The sequence below is a fragment of the Dendropsophus ebraccatus genome, chromosome 3 (assembly GCF_027789765.1).
Source record: "Dendropsophus ebraccatus isolate aDenEbr1 chromosome 3, aDenEbr1.pat, whole genome shotgun sequence".
NCBI classification, from domain to species: domain Eukaryota; kingdom Metazoa; phylum Chordata; class Amphibia; order Anura; family Hylidae; genus Dendropsophus; species Dendropsophus ebraccatus.
The window spans coordinates 2,090,151-2,104,055 of NC_091456.1; the positions used below are offsets into that span (position 1 = coordinate 2,090,151).

The 13,905-nt window shown below is 52.8% G+C and overlaps 1 protein-coding gene across 1 annotated transcript in view; it reads left to right on the forward strand.

Moving 5' to 3' along the window:
* The first annotated feature begins 1,372 nt into the window (after window positions 1-1,372).
* The window catches only part of ADAMTS19 (ADAM metallopeptidase with thrombospondin type 1 motif 19), a 205,051-nt gene continuing 192,518 nt past the window's right edge, over window positions 1,373-13,905 (forward strand). Inside the window, exon 1 of the mRNA XM_069960685.1 lies at window positions 1,373-1,422. Coding sequence (XP_069816786.1) covers window positions 1,398-1,422 — 25 coding nt within the window. The 5' untranslated portion in view covers window positions 1,373-1,397. The remainder of the gene's footprint in view (window positions 1,423-13,905) is intronic.

Consider the following 13,905-nt stretch of genomic DNA (forward strand, 5'->3'; position numbering starts at 1 on the left):
TCTGGTGGATGGTGTCCTGCAGGATCAGTACAGGTAGGTGGCCGCCTCTTTGCTGTGTGTGCTCTGGTGGATGGTGTCCTGCAGGATCAGTACAGGTAGGTGGCCGCCTCTCTGCTCTGTGTGTTCTGGTGTATGGTGTCCTGCAGGATCAGTACAGGTAGGTGGCCGCCTCTCTTCTCTGTGCGCTCTGGTGGATGGTGTCCTACAGGATCAGTACAGGTAGGTGGCCGCCTCTCTGCTCTGTGTGTTCTGGTGTATGGTGTCCTGGAGGATCAGTACAGGTAGGTGGCCGCCTCTCTTCTCTGTGCGCTCTGGTGGATGGTGTCCTACAGGATCAGTACAGGTAGGTGGCCGCCTCTCTGCTGTGTGCGCTCTGGTGGATGGTGTCCTGCAGGATCAGTACAGGTAGGTGGCCGCCTCTCTGCTCTGTGTGTTCTGGTGTCCTGCAGGATCAGTACAGGTAGGTGGCCGCCTCCCTGCTGTGTGCGCTCTGGTGGATGGTGTCCTGCAGGATCAGTACAGGTAGGTGGCCGCCTCTCTGCTTTGTGTGTTCTGGTGTCCTGCAGGATCAGTACAGGTAGGTGGCCGCCTCTTTTCTGTGTGTGCTCTGGTGGATGGTGTCCTGCAGGATCAGTACAGGTAGGTGGCCGCCTCTCTGCTCTGTGCGCTCTGGTGGATGGTGTCCTGCAGGATCAGTACAGGTAGGTGGCCGCCTCTCTGATCTGTGTGTTCTGGTGGATGGTGTCCTGCAGGATCAGTACAGGTAGGTGGCCGCCTCTCTGATCTGTGTGTTCTGGTGGATGGTGTCCTGCAGGATCAGTACAGGTAGGTGGCCGCCTCTCCTCTGTGCGCTCTGGTGGATGGTGTCCTGCAGGATCAGTACAGGTAGGTGGCCGCCTCTCTGCTCTGTGCGCTCTGGTGTCCTGCAGGATCAGTACAGGTAGGTGGCCGCCTCTCTGCTGTGTGCGCTCTGGTGGATGGTGTCCTGCAGGATCAGTACAGGTAGGTGGCCGCCTCTCTGCTCTGTGCGCTCTGGTGGATGGTGTCCTGCAGGATCAGTACAGGTAGGTGGCCGCCTCTCTGCTCTGTGTGTTCTGGTGTCCTGCAGGATCAGTCCAGGTAGGTGGCTGCCTCTCTGCTCTGTGCGCTCTGGTGGATGGTGTCCTGCAGGATCAGTACAGGTAGGTGGCCGCCTCTTTGCTGTGTGTGCTCTGGTGGATGGTGTCCTGCAGGATCAGTACAGGTAGGTGGCCGCCTCTCTGCTCTGTGTGCTCTGATGGATGGTGTCCTGCAGGATCAGTACAGGTAGGTGGCTGTCTCTCTGCTCTGTGTGTTCTGGTGTCCTGCAGGATCAGTATAGGTAGGTGGCCGCCTCTTTGCTGTGTGTGCTCTGGTGGATGGTGTCCTGCAGGATCAGTACAGGTAGGTGGCCGCCTCTCTGCTGTGTCATGTACTGTATAGAGGATAGCAGTGTCATGTATAGTAATAGCAGTATAATTTACTGCAGGGGTACTAAACAACTTTTAGTGAATGGCCACTTACCGGGGTCTATTGTCAGGTGAAGGTCCGAGCTGAACATCATTAGTGTTGCACTCCCCCAGTAGTATATCTCTCCCCTGTGTGCAACTCCAGTAGTATATAGCCCCCCTGTGTGCTCTTCTAGTAGTATATAGCCCCCCTGTGTGCTCCCATGGTAGTATATAGCCCCCCTGTGTGCTCCCATGGTAGTATATAGCCCCCCCCCGTGCGCTTCCCCAGTAGTATATAGCCCTCTTGTGCACTCCCCATTAGTGCATGGCCCCCCTGTGTGTTACCCCAGTAGTATATAGACCCCCGCGGGGTGCTAGGCATATATATGGGATGCAGTAATGTAGAAACTTGTACTGTAGAAAATGAATGCCACACTCACCGTATCCAGTAGCAGGCTTAGGCTTTATTCGTCAAACTGACACAAATGCTTGGGAGGGGATGGTGTAGGGTGCAGGACGCGTCTCCTGTGCTACGGCCGTTACAGGGCTCCGCCCCTTCTTCCGGCTAAGGAGTCCCGTAACGGCCGTAGCACAGGAGATACGTTTGACAAATACAGCTTAAGCCAACTAGATAGTGTGAGTGCGGCATTCATTTTCTTCATTACAAGTTTCTACATCATTACATACTACATGCTCAGTATCTGCATCTCCGTCTTTTGGCTGCAAAATGAACATTGTGGTATACAGCAGTCCTTTATAGCAGTATACAGCAATCCTCTATAGCAGTATACAGCAATCCTCTATGGTGGTATACAGCTATCCTCTATAACAGTATACAGCAATCCTCTACGGTGGTATACTGTGTCCATATCCCCAGGACATCATATACTGTAGGGGTCCCTGTCCATATCCCCCGCTCATCATATACTGTAGGGGTCCCTGTCCATATCCCCCGCTCATCATATACTGTAGGGGTCCCTGTCCATATCCCTCCCCTCATCATATACTGTAGGGGTCCCTGTCCATATCCCCCGCTCATCATATACTGTAGGGGTCCCTGTCCATATCCCCCGCTCATCATATACTGTAGGGGTCCCTGTCCATATCCCCCGCTCATCATATACTGTAGGGGTCTCTGTCCATATCCCTCCCCTCATCATATACTGTAGGGGTCCCTGTCCATATCCCCCCCTCATCATATACTGTAGGGGTCCCTGTCCATATCCCTCCCCTCATCATATACTGTAGGGGTCCCTGTCCATATCCCCCGCTCATCATATACTGTAGGGGTCCCTGTCCATATCCCCCGCTCATCATATACTGTAGGGGTCCCTGTCCATATCCCCCGCTCATCATATACTGTAGGGGTCTCTGTCCATATCCCTCCCCTCATCATATACTGTAGGGGTCCCTGTCCATATCCCCCCCTCATCATATACTGTAGGGGTCCCTGTCCATATCCCTCCCCTCATCATATACTGTAGGGGTCCCTGTTCCCCGCTCATCATATATTGTAGGGGGTCCCTGTCCATATCCCCCGCTCATCATATACTGTAGGGGTTTCTGTCCATATCCCTCCCCTCATCATACACTGTAGGGGTCCCTGTCCATATCCCCCGCTCATCATATACTGTAGGGGTCCCTGTCCATATCCCCCGCTAATCATATACTGTAGGGGTCCCTGTCCATATCCCCCCCTCATCATACACTGTAGGGGTCCCTGTCCATATCCCTCCCCTCATCATATACTGTAGGGGTCCCAGTTCCCCGCTCATCATATACTGTAGGGGTCCCTGTCCATATCCCCCCCTCATCATATACTGTAGGGGTCCCAGTTCCCCGCTCATCATATACTGTAGGGGTCCCTGTCCATATCCCCCCCCCCCCCGTTCATCATATACTGTAGGGGTCCCTGTCCATATCCCCCCCCCCCCGCTCATCATACACTGTAGGGGTCCCTGTACATATCCCCCGGACATCATATACTGTAGGGGTCCCTGTCCATATCCCCCCCCCTCATCATATACTGTAGGGGTCCCTCTCCATATCCCCCCCCCTCATCATATACTGTAGGGGTCCCTGTCCATATCCCCCCCTCATCATATACTGTAGGGGTCCCTGTCCATATCCCCCCCCCCCCCCCCGCTCATCATATACTGTAGGGGTCCCTGTCCATATCCCCCCGCTCATCATATACTGTAGGGGTCCCTGTCCATATCCCCCCCCTCATCATATACTGTAGGGGTCCCTGTCCATATCCCCCCCCTCATCATATACTGTAGGGGTCCCTGTCCATATCCCCCCCCCCCCCCCCCCCCCCCCCGCTCATCATATACTGTAGGGGTCCCTGTTCCCCACTCGTCATACACTGTAGGGGTCCCTGTCCATATCCCCCCACCCGCTCAGCATATACTGTAGGGGTCCCTGTCCATATCCCCCCACCCGCTCATCATATACTGTAGGGGTCCCTGTACATATCCCCCCCACCCGCTCATCATATACTGTAGGGGTCCCTGTACATATCCCCCGGACATCATATACTGTAGGGGTCCCTGTCCATATCCCCCCCCCTCATCATATACTGTAGGGGTCCCTGTCCATATCCCCCCCCCTCATCATATACTGTAGGGGTCCCTGTCCATATCCCCCCCCCCTCATCATACACTGTAGGGGTCCCTGTCCATATCCCCCGCTTATCATACACTGTAGGGGTCCCTGTCCATATCCCCCCCCGCTCATCATATACTGTAGGGGTCCCTGTCCATATCCCCCCCCGCTCATCATATACTGTAGGGGTCCCTGTCCATATCCCTCCCTCATCATATACTGTAGGGGTCCCTGTCCATATCCCCCCCCCCTCATCATATACTGTAGGGGTCCCTGTCCATATCCCCCGCTCATCATATACTGTAGGGGTCCCTGTCCATATCCCCCGGACATCATATACTGTAGGGGTCCCTGTCCATATCCCCCGGACATCATATACTGTAGGGGTCCCTGTCCATATCCCCCGCTCATCATATACTGTAGGGGTCCCTGTCCATATCCCCCGGACATCATATACTGTAGGGGTCCCTGTCCATATCCCCCGGACATCATATACTGTAGGGGTCCCTGTCCATATCCCCCCCCTCATCATATACTGTAGGGGTCCCAGTTCCCCGCTCATCATATACTGTAGGGGTCCCTGTCCATATCCCCCCCACCCGCTCATCATATACTGTAGGGGTCCCTGTCCATATCCCCCCCACCCGCTCATCATATACTGTAGGGGTCCCTGTTCCCCTCTCATCATATACTGTAGGGGTCCCTGTCCATATCCCCCCCTCATCATATACTGTAGGGGTCCCTGTCCATATCCCCCCCTCATCATACACTGTAGGGGTCCCTGTCCATATCCCTCCCCTCATCATATACTGTAGGGGTCCCTGTTCCCCGCTCATCATATACTGTAAGGGTCCCTGTCCATATCCCTCCCCTCATCATATACTGTAGGGGTCCCTGTTCCCCGCTCATCATATACTGTAAGGGTCCCTGTCCATATCCCCCCGCTCATCAAATACTGTAGGTGTCCCTGTCCATATCCCCCGCTCATCATATACTGTAGGGGTCCCTGTCCATATCCCCCGCTCATCATATACTGTAGGGGTCCCTGTCCATATCCCCCCCCCCCCCCGCTCATCATATACTGTAGGGGTCCCTGTCCATATCCCCCGCTCATCATATACTGTAGGGGTCCCTGTCCATATCCCCCCCTCATCATATACTGTAGGGGTCCCTGTCCATATCCCCCCCTCATCATATACTGTAGGGGTCCCTGTCCATATCCCCCCCCCCCCCCGCTCATCATATACTGTAGGGGTCCCTGTCCATATCCCCCGCTCATCATATACTGTAGGGGTCCCTGTCCATATCCCCCCCTCATCATATACTGTAGGGGTCCCTGTCCATATCCCCCCCTCATCATATACTGTAGGGGTCCCTGTCCATATCCCCCGCTCATCATATACTGTAGGGGTCCCTGTCCATATCCCTCCCCTCATCATATACTGTAGGGGTCCCTGTCCATATCCCCCCCTCATCATATACTGTAGGGGTCCCTGTTCCCCGCTCATCATATACTGTAGGGGTCCCTGTCCATATCCCCCGCTCATCATATACTGTAGGGGTCCCTGTCCATATCCCCCGCTCATCATATACTGTAGGGGTCCCTGTTCCCCGCTCATCATATACTGTAGGGGTCCCTGTCCATATCCCCCCCTCATCATACACTGTAGGGGTCCCTGTCCATATCCCTCCCCTCATCATATACTGTAGGGGTCCCAGTTCCCCGCTCATCATATACTGTAGGGGTCCCTGTCCATATCCCTCCCCTCATCATATACTGTAGGGGTCCCTGTTCCCCGCTCATCATATACTGTAGGGGTCCCTGTCCATATCCCCCGCTCATCATATACTGTAGGGGTCCCTGTCCATATCCCCCGCTTATCATATACTGTAGGGGTCCCTGTCCATATCCCCCGCTCATCATATACTGTAGGGGTCCCTGTCCATATCCCCCCCACCCGCTCATTATATACTGTAGGGGTCCCTGTTCCCCGCTCATCATATACTGTAGGGGTCCCTGGCAGAGCAGTTCTCTGTGTGCGGCCGCTGATAGTCGGGGACTTTGTCAATGAGGAAAATGTCAGCAGTTCCCAATGAATGAAATGTGATCTGCTGATACTGTATATTAGAGTGGATGTTATTCTAATGAATTCATTATATCCTGTGTATAGTGCCGTCCTGTGTATAGTGCCGTCCTGTGTATAGCAACGTCCTGTGTATAGTGCCGTCCTGTGTATAGTGCCGTCCTGTGTATAGCAACGTCCTGTGTATAGCAACGTCCTGTGTATAGAGACGTCCTGTGTATAGTGCCGTCCTGTGTATAGAGACGTCCTGTGTATAGTGCCGTCCTGTGTATAGAGACGTCCTGTGTATAGTGCTGTCCTGTATATAGTGCCGTCCTGTGTATAGCAACGTCCTGTGTATAGTGCCGTCCTGTGTATAGAGACGTCCTATGTATAGTGCCGTCCTGTGTATAGCGCCGTCCTGTGTATAGCAACGTCCTGTGTATAGTGCCGTCCTGTGTATAGTAATGTCCTGTATATAGTAATGTCCTGTATATAGTGCCGTCCTGTGTATAGTGCCGTTTTGTATATAGTGCCGTCCTGTGTATAGTAATGTCCTGTATATAGTAATGTCCTGTATATAGTGCCGTCCTGTGTATATAGACGTCCTGTGTATAGTGCCGTCCTGTGTATAGTGCCGTCCTGTGTATAGTGCCGTCCTGTGTATAGAGACGTCCTGTGTATAGAGACGTCCTGTGTATAGAGACGTCCTGTGTATAGTAATGTCCTGTATATAGTAACATCCTGTGTATAGAGACGTCCTGTGTATAGTAATGTCCTGTACATAGTAACGTCCTGTGTATAGCGCCGTCCTGTGTATAGTAATGTCCTGTATATAGTAACATCCTGTGTATAGAGACGTCCTGTGTATAGTAATGTCCTGTATATAGTAACATCCTGTGTATAGAGACGTCCTGTGTATAGTAACGTCCTGTGTATAGTAACGTCGTGTGTATAGTGCCGTCCTGTGTATAGTTATGTCCTGTATATAGTAACATCCTGTGTATAGAGACGTCCTGTGTATAGTGCTGTCCTGTGTATAGCGCCGTCCTGTGTATAGAGACGTCCTGTGTATAGTGCCGTCCTGTGTATAGTGCCGTCCTGTGTATAGTGCCATCCTGTATATAGTGCCGTCCTGTGTATAGCGCCGTCCTGTATATAGTGCCGTCCTGTGTATAGTAACGTCCTGTGTATAGAGACGTCCTGTATATAGTGCCGTCCTGTGTATAGCGCCGTCCTTTGTATAGTGCTGTCCTGTGTATAGAGACGTCCTGTGTATAGAGACGTCCTGTGTATAGTGCCGTCCTGTGTATAGCGCCGTCCTGTGTATAGTGCTGTCCTGTATATAGTGCCGTCCTGTGTATAGTAACGTCCTGTGTATAGCGCCGTCCTGTGTATAGAGACGTCCTGTGTATAGCGCTGTCCTGTGTATAGTGCCGTCCTGTGTATAGCGCCATCCTGTGTATAGCGCTGTCCTGTGTATAGTGCCGTCCTGTGTATAGAGACGTCCTGTGTATAGAGACGTCCTGTGTATAGTGCCGTCCTGTGTATAGTAACGTCCTGTGTATAGTAACGTCCTGTGTATAGCGCCATCCTGTGTTTAGAGACGTCCTGTGTATAGTGCCGTCCTGTGTATAGAGACGTCCTGTGTATAGCGCCGTCCTGTGTATAGTGCCGTCCTGTGTATAGCGCCGTCCTGTGTTTAGAGACGTCCTGTGTATAGCGCCGTCCTGTGTATAGTGCCGTCCTGTGTATAGTAATGTCCTGTATATAGTAACATCCTGTGTATAGAGACGTCCTGTGTATAGCAACGTCGTGTGTATAGTGCTGTCCTGTGTATAGTAATGTCCTGTATATAGTAACATCCTGTGTATAGAGACGTCCTGTGTATAGTGCCGTCCTGTGTATAGCGCCGTCCTGTGTATAGAGACGTCCTGTGTATAGTGCCGTCCTGTGTATAGTGCCGTCCTGTGTATAGTGCCATCCTGTATATAGTGCCGTCCTGTGTATAGCGCCGTCCTGTATATAGTGCTGTCCTGTGTATAGTAACGTCCTGTGTATAGAGACGTCCTGTATATAGTGCCGTCCTGTGTATAGCGCCGTCCTTTGTATAGTGCTGTCCTGTATATAGTGCCGTCCTGTGTATAGAGACGTCCTGTGTATAGAGACGTCCTGTATATAGTGCCGTCCTGTGTATAGCGCCGTCCTGTGTATAGTGCTGTCCTGTATATAGTGCCGTCCTGTGTATAGTAACGTCCTGTGTATAGCGCCGTCCTGTGTATAGAGACGTCCTGTGTATAGTGCCGTCCTGTGTATAGCGCCGTCCTGTGTATAGTGCTGTCCTGTATATAGTGCCGTCCTGTGTATAGTAACGTCCTGTGTATAGTAACGTCCTGTGTATAGCGCCGTCCTGTGTATAGAGACGTCCTGTGTATAGTGCCGTCCTGTGTATAGTAACGTCCTGTGTATAGTGCCGTCCTGTGTATAGAGACGTCCTGTGTATAGCGCTGTCCTGTGTATAGTGCCGTCCTGTGTATAGTGCCGTCCTGTGTATAGAGACGTCCTGTGTATAGCGCTGTCCTGTGTATAGTGCCGTCCTGTGTATAGCGCCATCCTGTGTATAGAGACGTCCTGTGTATAGCGCTGTCCTGTGTATAGTGCCGTCCTGTGTATAGAGACGTCCTGTGTTTAGAGACGTCCTGTGTATAGTGCCGTCCTGTGTATAGCGCCGTCCTGTGTATAGTAACGTCCCTGCTGTAGATTGATTATTCTATGAATCTGCATGGCATGATGGGGGCTTTGTACTATAGAGGAGCAGGCAGATGTCATGGGGTCAAACAACGGGGGGACGACTAACCTGACGGCTGTGGAAAGGAAATGGGGGGAAGGGGTGGAAACAAATGTCATTGCCCCGGGTGATAGGAGGTCGGCTTGTATCCGCCAGCACCGTAAGGAGTGAAGCATTTGCTGCCGGGCGGCCCCTCACCTCTGTGTAAGCGCCAATTAGAATGTTTATTACCTTATTATTTTACACACTGAGAGAACGAGACTTTCAGAAACCGATTTTCTCTCACTTCTGAATAGAGAAAGTATCGTGGTATGGGACAATGGTCGCCAACAGTGCGACTATATATGATACTCACATATCATGGCGTCATGTGACCGCGCCGACCGGAAACCACCAATATGCCAAGGTGTAAGACCTTGTGGGGGCAAAGTGCATATGTATGTGTGGGGGACTCCATGCACCTCATACCCTGCAATCATTTTCTGGAACTTCCAGCTAGAGAGGAGCGAATATCGAGCATGCTGGAGTCCATCTGAACCCGAGTGTTCGGTATTTGATTAGCGGCGGCTGCTGAAGTTGGATAAAGCCCTAAGGTTGTCTGGAAAACATGGATACAGCCAATGACTAAACCCATGTTTTTCAGAAGGCCTTAAGCCTTATCCAACTTCAGCAGCCACCGCTAATCCAATGCCGAACGCTCAGGTTCAGACTAACTTGAGCATGCTCAATATTTGCTCATGTCTACTTCCAGCCAGTCATTCCCCTGATGAAGTCATTGCTCTGATTAAAATGCGTTGGGTTTTAGTTTGCTCATTACCCTCCGCATTGCAGATGGTTTTGTTGTTATGGCTGATTCAGGGTCTCCCCAAGAAGAGAGTTGTCATTTTCAACATACGCGCCCTGCTTGGAGGTGACGTATAGGGAAAGTTTAATACCCCCCCTCCTCGTATGTATCGCACCATCCAGTATCTGGTCAAAGCGAACAAGCAAAAAAAAAGAACAAACTGTGACACAACAACCTAAAGGTGAATCTACCTAAGTGGTGGAGAAGGCGTGCGGCGTCTGTGTTGTGTCTGTGCGGCGGTGTCTGTGTGTCGTCTGTGCGGCGGTGTCTGTGCGGCGGCATCTGTGCGGCGGTGTCTGTGCAGCGGTGTCTGTGTTGTGTCTGTGCGGCGGTGTCTGTGTTGTGTCTGTGCGGCGGCATCTGTGCGGCGGTGTCTGTGCAGCGGTGTCTGTGTTGTGTCTGTGCGGCGGTGTCTGTGTTGTGTCTGTGCGGCGGCATCTGTGCGGCGGTGTCTGTGCAGCGGTGTCTGTGTTGTGTCTGTGCGGCGGTGTCTGTGTTGTGTCTGTGCGGCGGTGTCTGTGTTGTGTCTGTGCGGCGGTGTCTGTGTGTCGTCTGTGCGGCGGTGTCTGTGCGGCAGTGTCTGTGCGGCGGTGTCTGTGTGTCGTCTGTGCGGCGGTGTCTGTGCGGCAGTGTCTGTGCGGCGGTGTCTGTGTGTCGTCTGTGAGGCGGTGTCTGTGCGGCAGTGTCTGTGTTGTGTCTGTGCAGCGGTGTCTGTGTGTCGTCTGTGCGGCGGCGTCTGTGTTGTGTCTGTGCAGCGGTTTCTGTGTGTCGTCGTCTGTGCAGCGGCGTCTCTTCGCCCTGGGCCCCCAGCTCCTTGCTGCCATTTGGAATCCATTGTACATCGGATGAGCTTTTATTACGGCATCATCACATCGGCGACTTGGATTTTAGGGTTTAAACTGAAAGTTCTGTATAAGTTATTGAAGTCTGATGGTGACGGTAGAAGCAGCTTTATACACGTTACTATGCTGCGGTATTTGCTTCTCATGTGTAACACAAAACATATTGATCTCGTAACTGGTTATAGGAAGGAGACCGGCGTGGTGTAGTAAGGGACCCACATACAGCCGAAAGGGGTCCTCCAGCCACATACAGCAGATAGGGGTCCTCCAGCCACATACAGCAGCTAGGGGTCCTCCAGCCACATACAGCAGATAGGGGTCCTCCAATTGTGCTCACCTCTGAGAGCTCACTTTATCTAGTACAGCCAATCGGCTGCGGGCTCTATCGCTATATCTAGTACAGCCAATCGGCTGGGAGCTCTATCGCTATATCTAGTACAGCCAATTGGCTGCGGGCTCTATCGCTATATCTAGTACAGCCAATCGGCTGGGGGCTCTATCGCTATATCTAGTACAGCCAATTGGCTTGGGGCTCTATCACTATATCTGGTACAGCCAATCGGCTGCGGGCTCTATCACTATATCTAGTACAGCCAATCGGCTGCGGGCTCTATCGCTATATCTAGTACAGCCAATTGGCTTGGGGCTCTATCACTATATCTGGTACAGCCAATCGGCTGGGGGCTCTATCACTGTATGCGTATCGGTGGTTATGTGGACTTTGGCACTGATTATATTGCACAGCGCACACCATATCTTCTCTCTAACCTGTTGGTGCAGATGAGAGATGACCCTCCAACAGAAGTAGTGGTCACTGGGAATGGTATACTGTGGGACAGCCACCGCCATCAGCTTTATGGAACTCTCCGTCTTCACCAGCCTGAATAGGGGCATTTTAAAGAAAATGAGTTTTGCAATGTTCCCGTTTAGAATCAGGGATCATGGATGCGAGGGGGACATATTTGCCTCTTTTCTTCTAAAGTTTGTGGGATGGAAAGCCATTTTCCCTGGGAAGGTGTGGATATGGCCGTTAATGTTGGTGGTGGCACTGCTGCTGCTGCCACATGTTCAGTTTGAGGGCCCGTTGTTTGGTGGGGCTGTCGCTCGGTGGGCCTGTCACTCGGTGGGGCTGTCGCTCGGTGGGCTGGTGTAGAGGCCCAGACTACAAAAGCAGCAGAGCCTCAGGTGTTTGCTGGCTTTTCTGGTGACTGATCCGCTGCAGATCCTGTTTGCCATTTAGGTGCCTTATCATGTGGTGCTGTTTTTTTCACACCTCAGCTGAGGGCCTTGTGGCGCACCAAGCAAACCACCATATGCCAGGCTGCAGAGTTCCTTTGAACTGTTTTGGGCACACTCCGTGCCTTGGCGCGTTTGCTGTCACATGTTGAGGTACTGTCCTTGGGCCCCCCCGCTGGGCATTTGCCCCCCTCCCTCTGTTTCTGGGGCTGACTGACCATCACCTCTTGCTCCGGACTGTCATGCCGTTCAGTCCATGTGGTGTCTAGAATTCCATCATCAGCCCTGACATTGTCTTCTAACCATTTAGAAGGGGTTGAGCTAAAGGGGGCGATGGAGAGGAGTGGGTAGAAGACAACCCTATGGAACTGGAGGAGCACTGTGCCATGTAATCAACTAAAGCCCCCACTTGCTCTTGACTGCCCGTTCGACGGGTGGTATTGGGCCTATCATGTGACGCTGTAATCTCTGCCACCTGCTTGCACAAGAGGAAGGGGTTATTTTTTTCTAGTGTAGCTGGTGCAGATCTCTCAACTCCGTTCCCTACAGCAGCTGCCTTATCATCACCAGCAGCAGCTCCATCACCACCAGCAGCAGCTCCATCACCACCAGAAGCAGCTCCATCACTACCAGCAGCAGCTCCATCACCACCACCAGCAGCTCCATCACCACCAGCAGCAGCTCCATCACCACCACCAGCAGCTCCATCACTACCACCAGCAGCTCCATCACCACCACCAGCAGCTCCATCACTACCACCAGAAGCAGCTCCATCACCACCACCAGAAGCAGCTCCATCACCACCACCAGCTCCATCACTACCAGCAGCAGCTCCATCACTACCAGCAGCTCCATCACTACCACCAGCAGCTCCATCACTACCACCAGCAGCTCCATCACTACCACCAGCAGCTCCATCACCACCACCAGCAGCTCCATCACCACCACCAGCAGCTCCATCACTACCAGCAGCAGCTCTATCACCACCAGCAGCTCCATCACTACCAGCAGCAGCAGCTCCATCACCAGCAGCAGCAGCTCCATCACTACCAGCAGCAGCTTCATCACTACCAGCAGCAGCAGCTCCATCACCACCACCAGAAGCAGCTCCATCACCACCACCAGCTCCATCACTACCAGCAGCAGCTCCATCACTACCACCACCAGCCGCAGCTCCATCACCACCACCAGCTCAATCAGTACCAGCAGCAGCTCCATCACTACCAGCAGCAGCAGCTCCATCACCACCAGCAGCTCCATCACCACCAGCAGCAGCTCCATCATCACTACCAGCAGCAGCAGCTCCATCACTACCAGAAGCAGCAGCTCCCTCACCACCAGCAGCAGCTCCATCACCACCAGAGGCAGCTCCATCACTACCAGCAGCAGCTCCATCACCACCACCAGCTCCAGCTCCATTACCACCAGAAGCAGCTCCATCACCACCAGCAGCTCCAGCAGCAGCAGCTCCATTACCACCAGCAGCTCCAGCAGCAGCAGCTCCATTACCACCAGCAGCAGCAGCTCCATCACCACCAGAAGCAGCTCCATTACCACCAGCAGCTCCAGCAGCAGCAGCTCCATTACCACCAGAGGCAGCTCCATCACTACCAGCAGCAGCTCCATCACCACCACCAGCAGCTCCAGCAGCAGCAGCTCCATCACCACCAGCAGCAGCTCCATAACCACCAGCAGCAGCTCCATCACCACCAGCAGCAGCTCCATTACCACCAGCAGCAGCTCCATCACCACCAGCAGCAGCTCCATTACCACCAGCAGCAGCTCCATCACCACCACCAGCTCCATCACCACCAGCAGCAGCAGCTCCATCACCACCAGCAGCAGCTCCATCACCACCACCAGCAGCAGCTCCATTACCACCAGCAGCTCCAGCAGCAGCAGCTCCATTACCACCAGCAGCAGCAGCTCCATTATTTTCAGTATTCAATGGTTTTCATTAAAGTCTATAGAAACAACGGCCGTGAGTTTACACAATGGTTAGAATACATTGTACATGCCAGTCTTTATGTAATGCGGATGATTTCTGCTTCCCTGA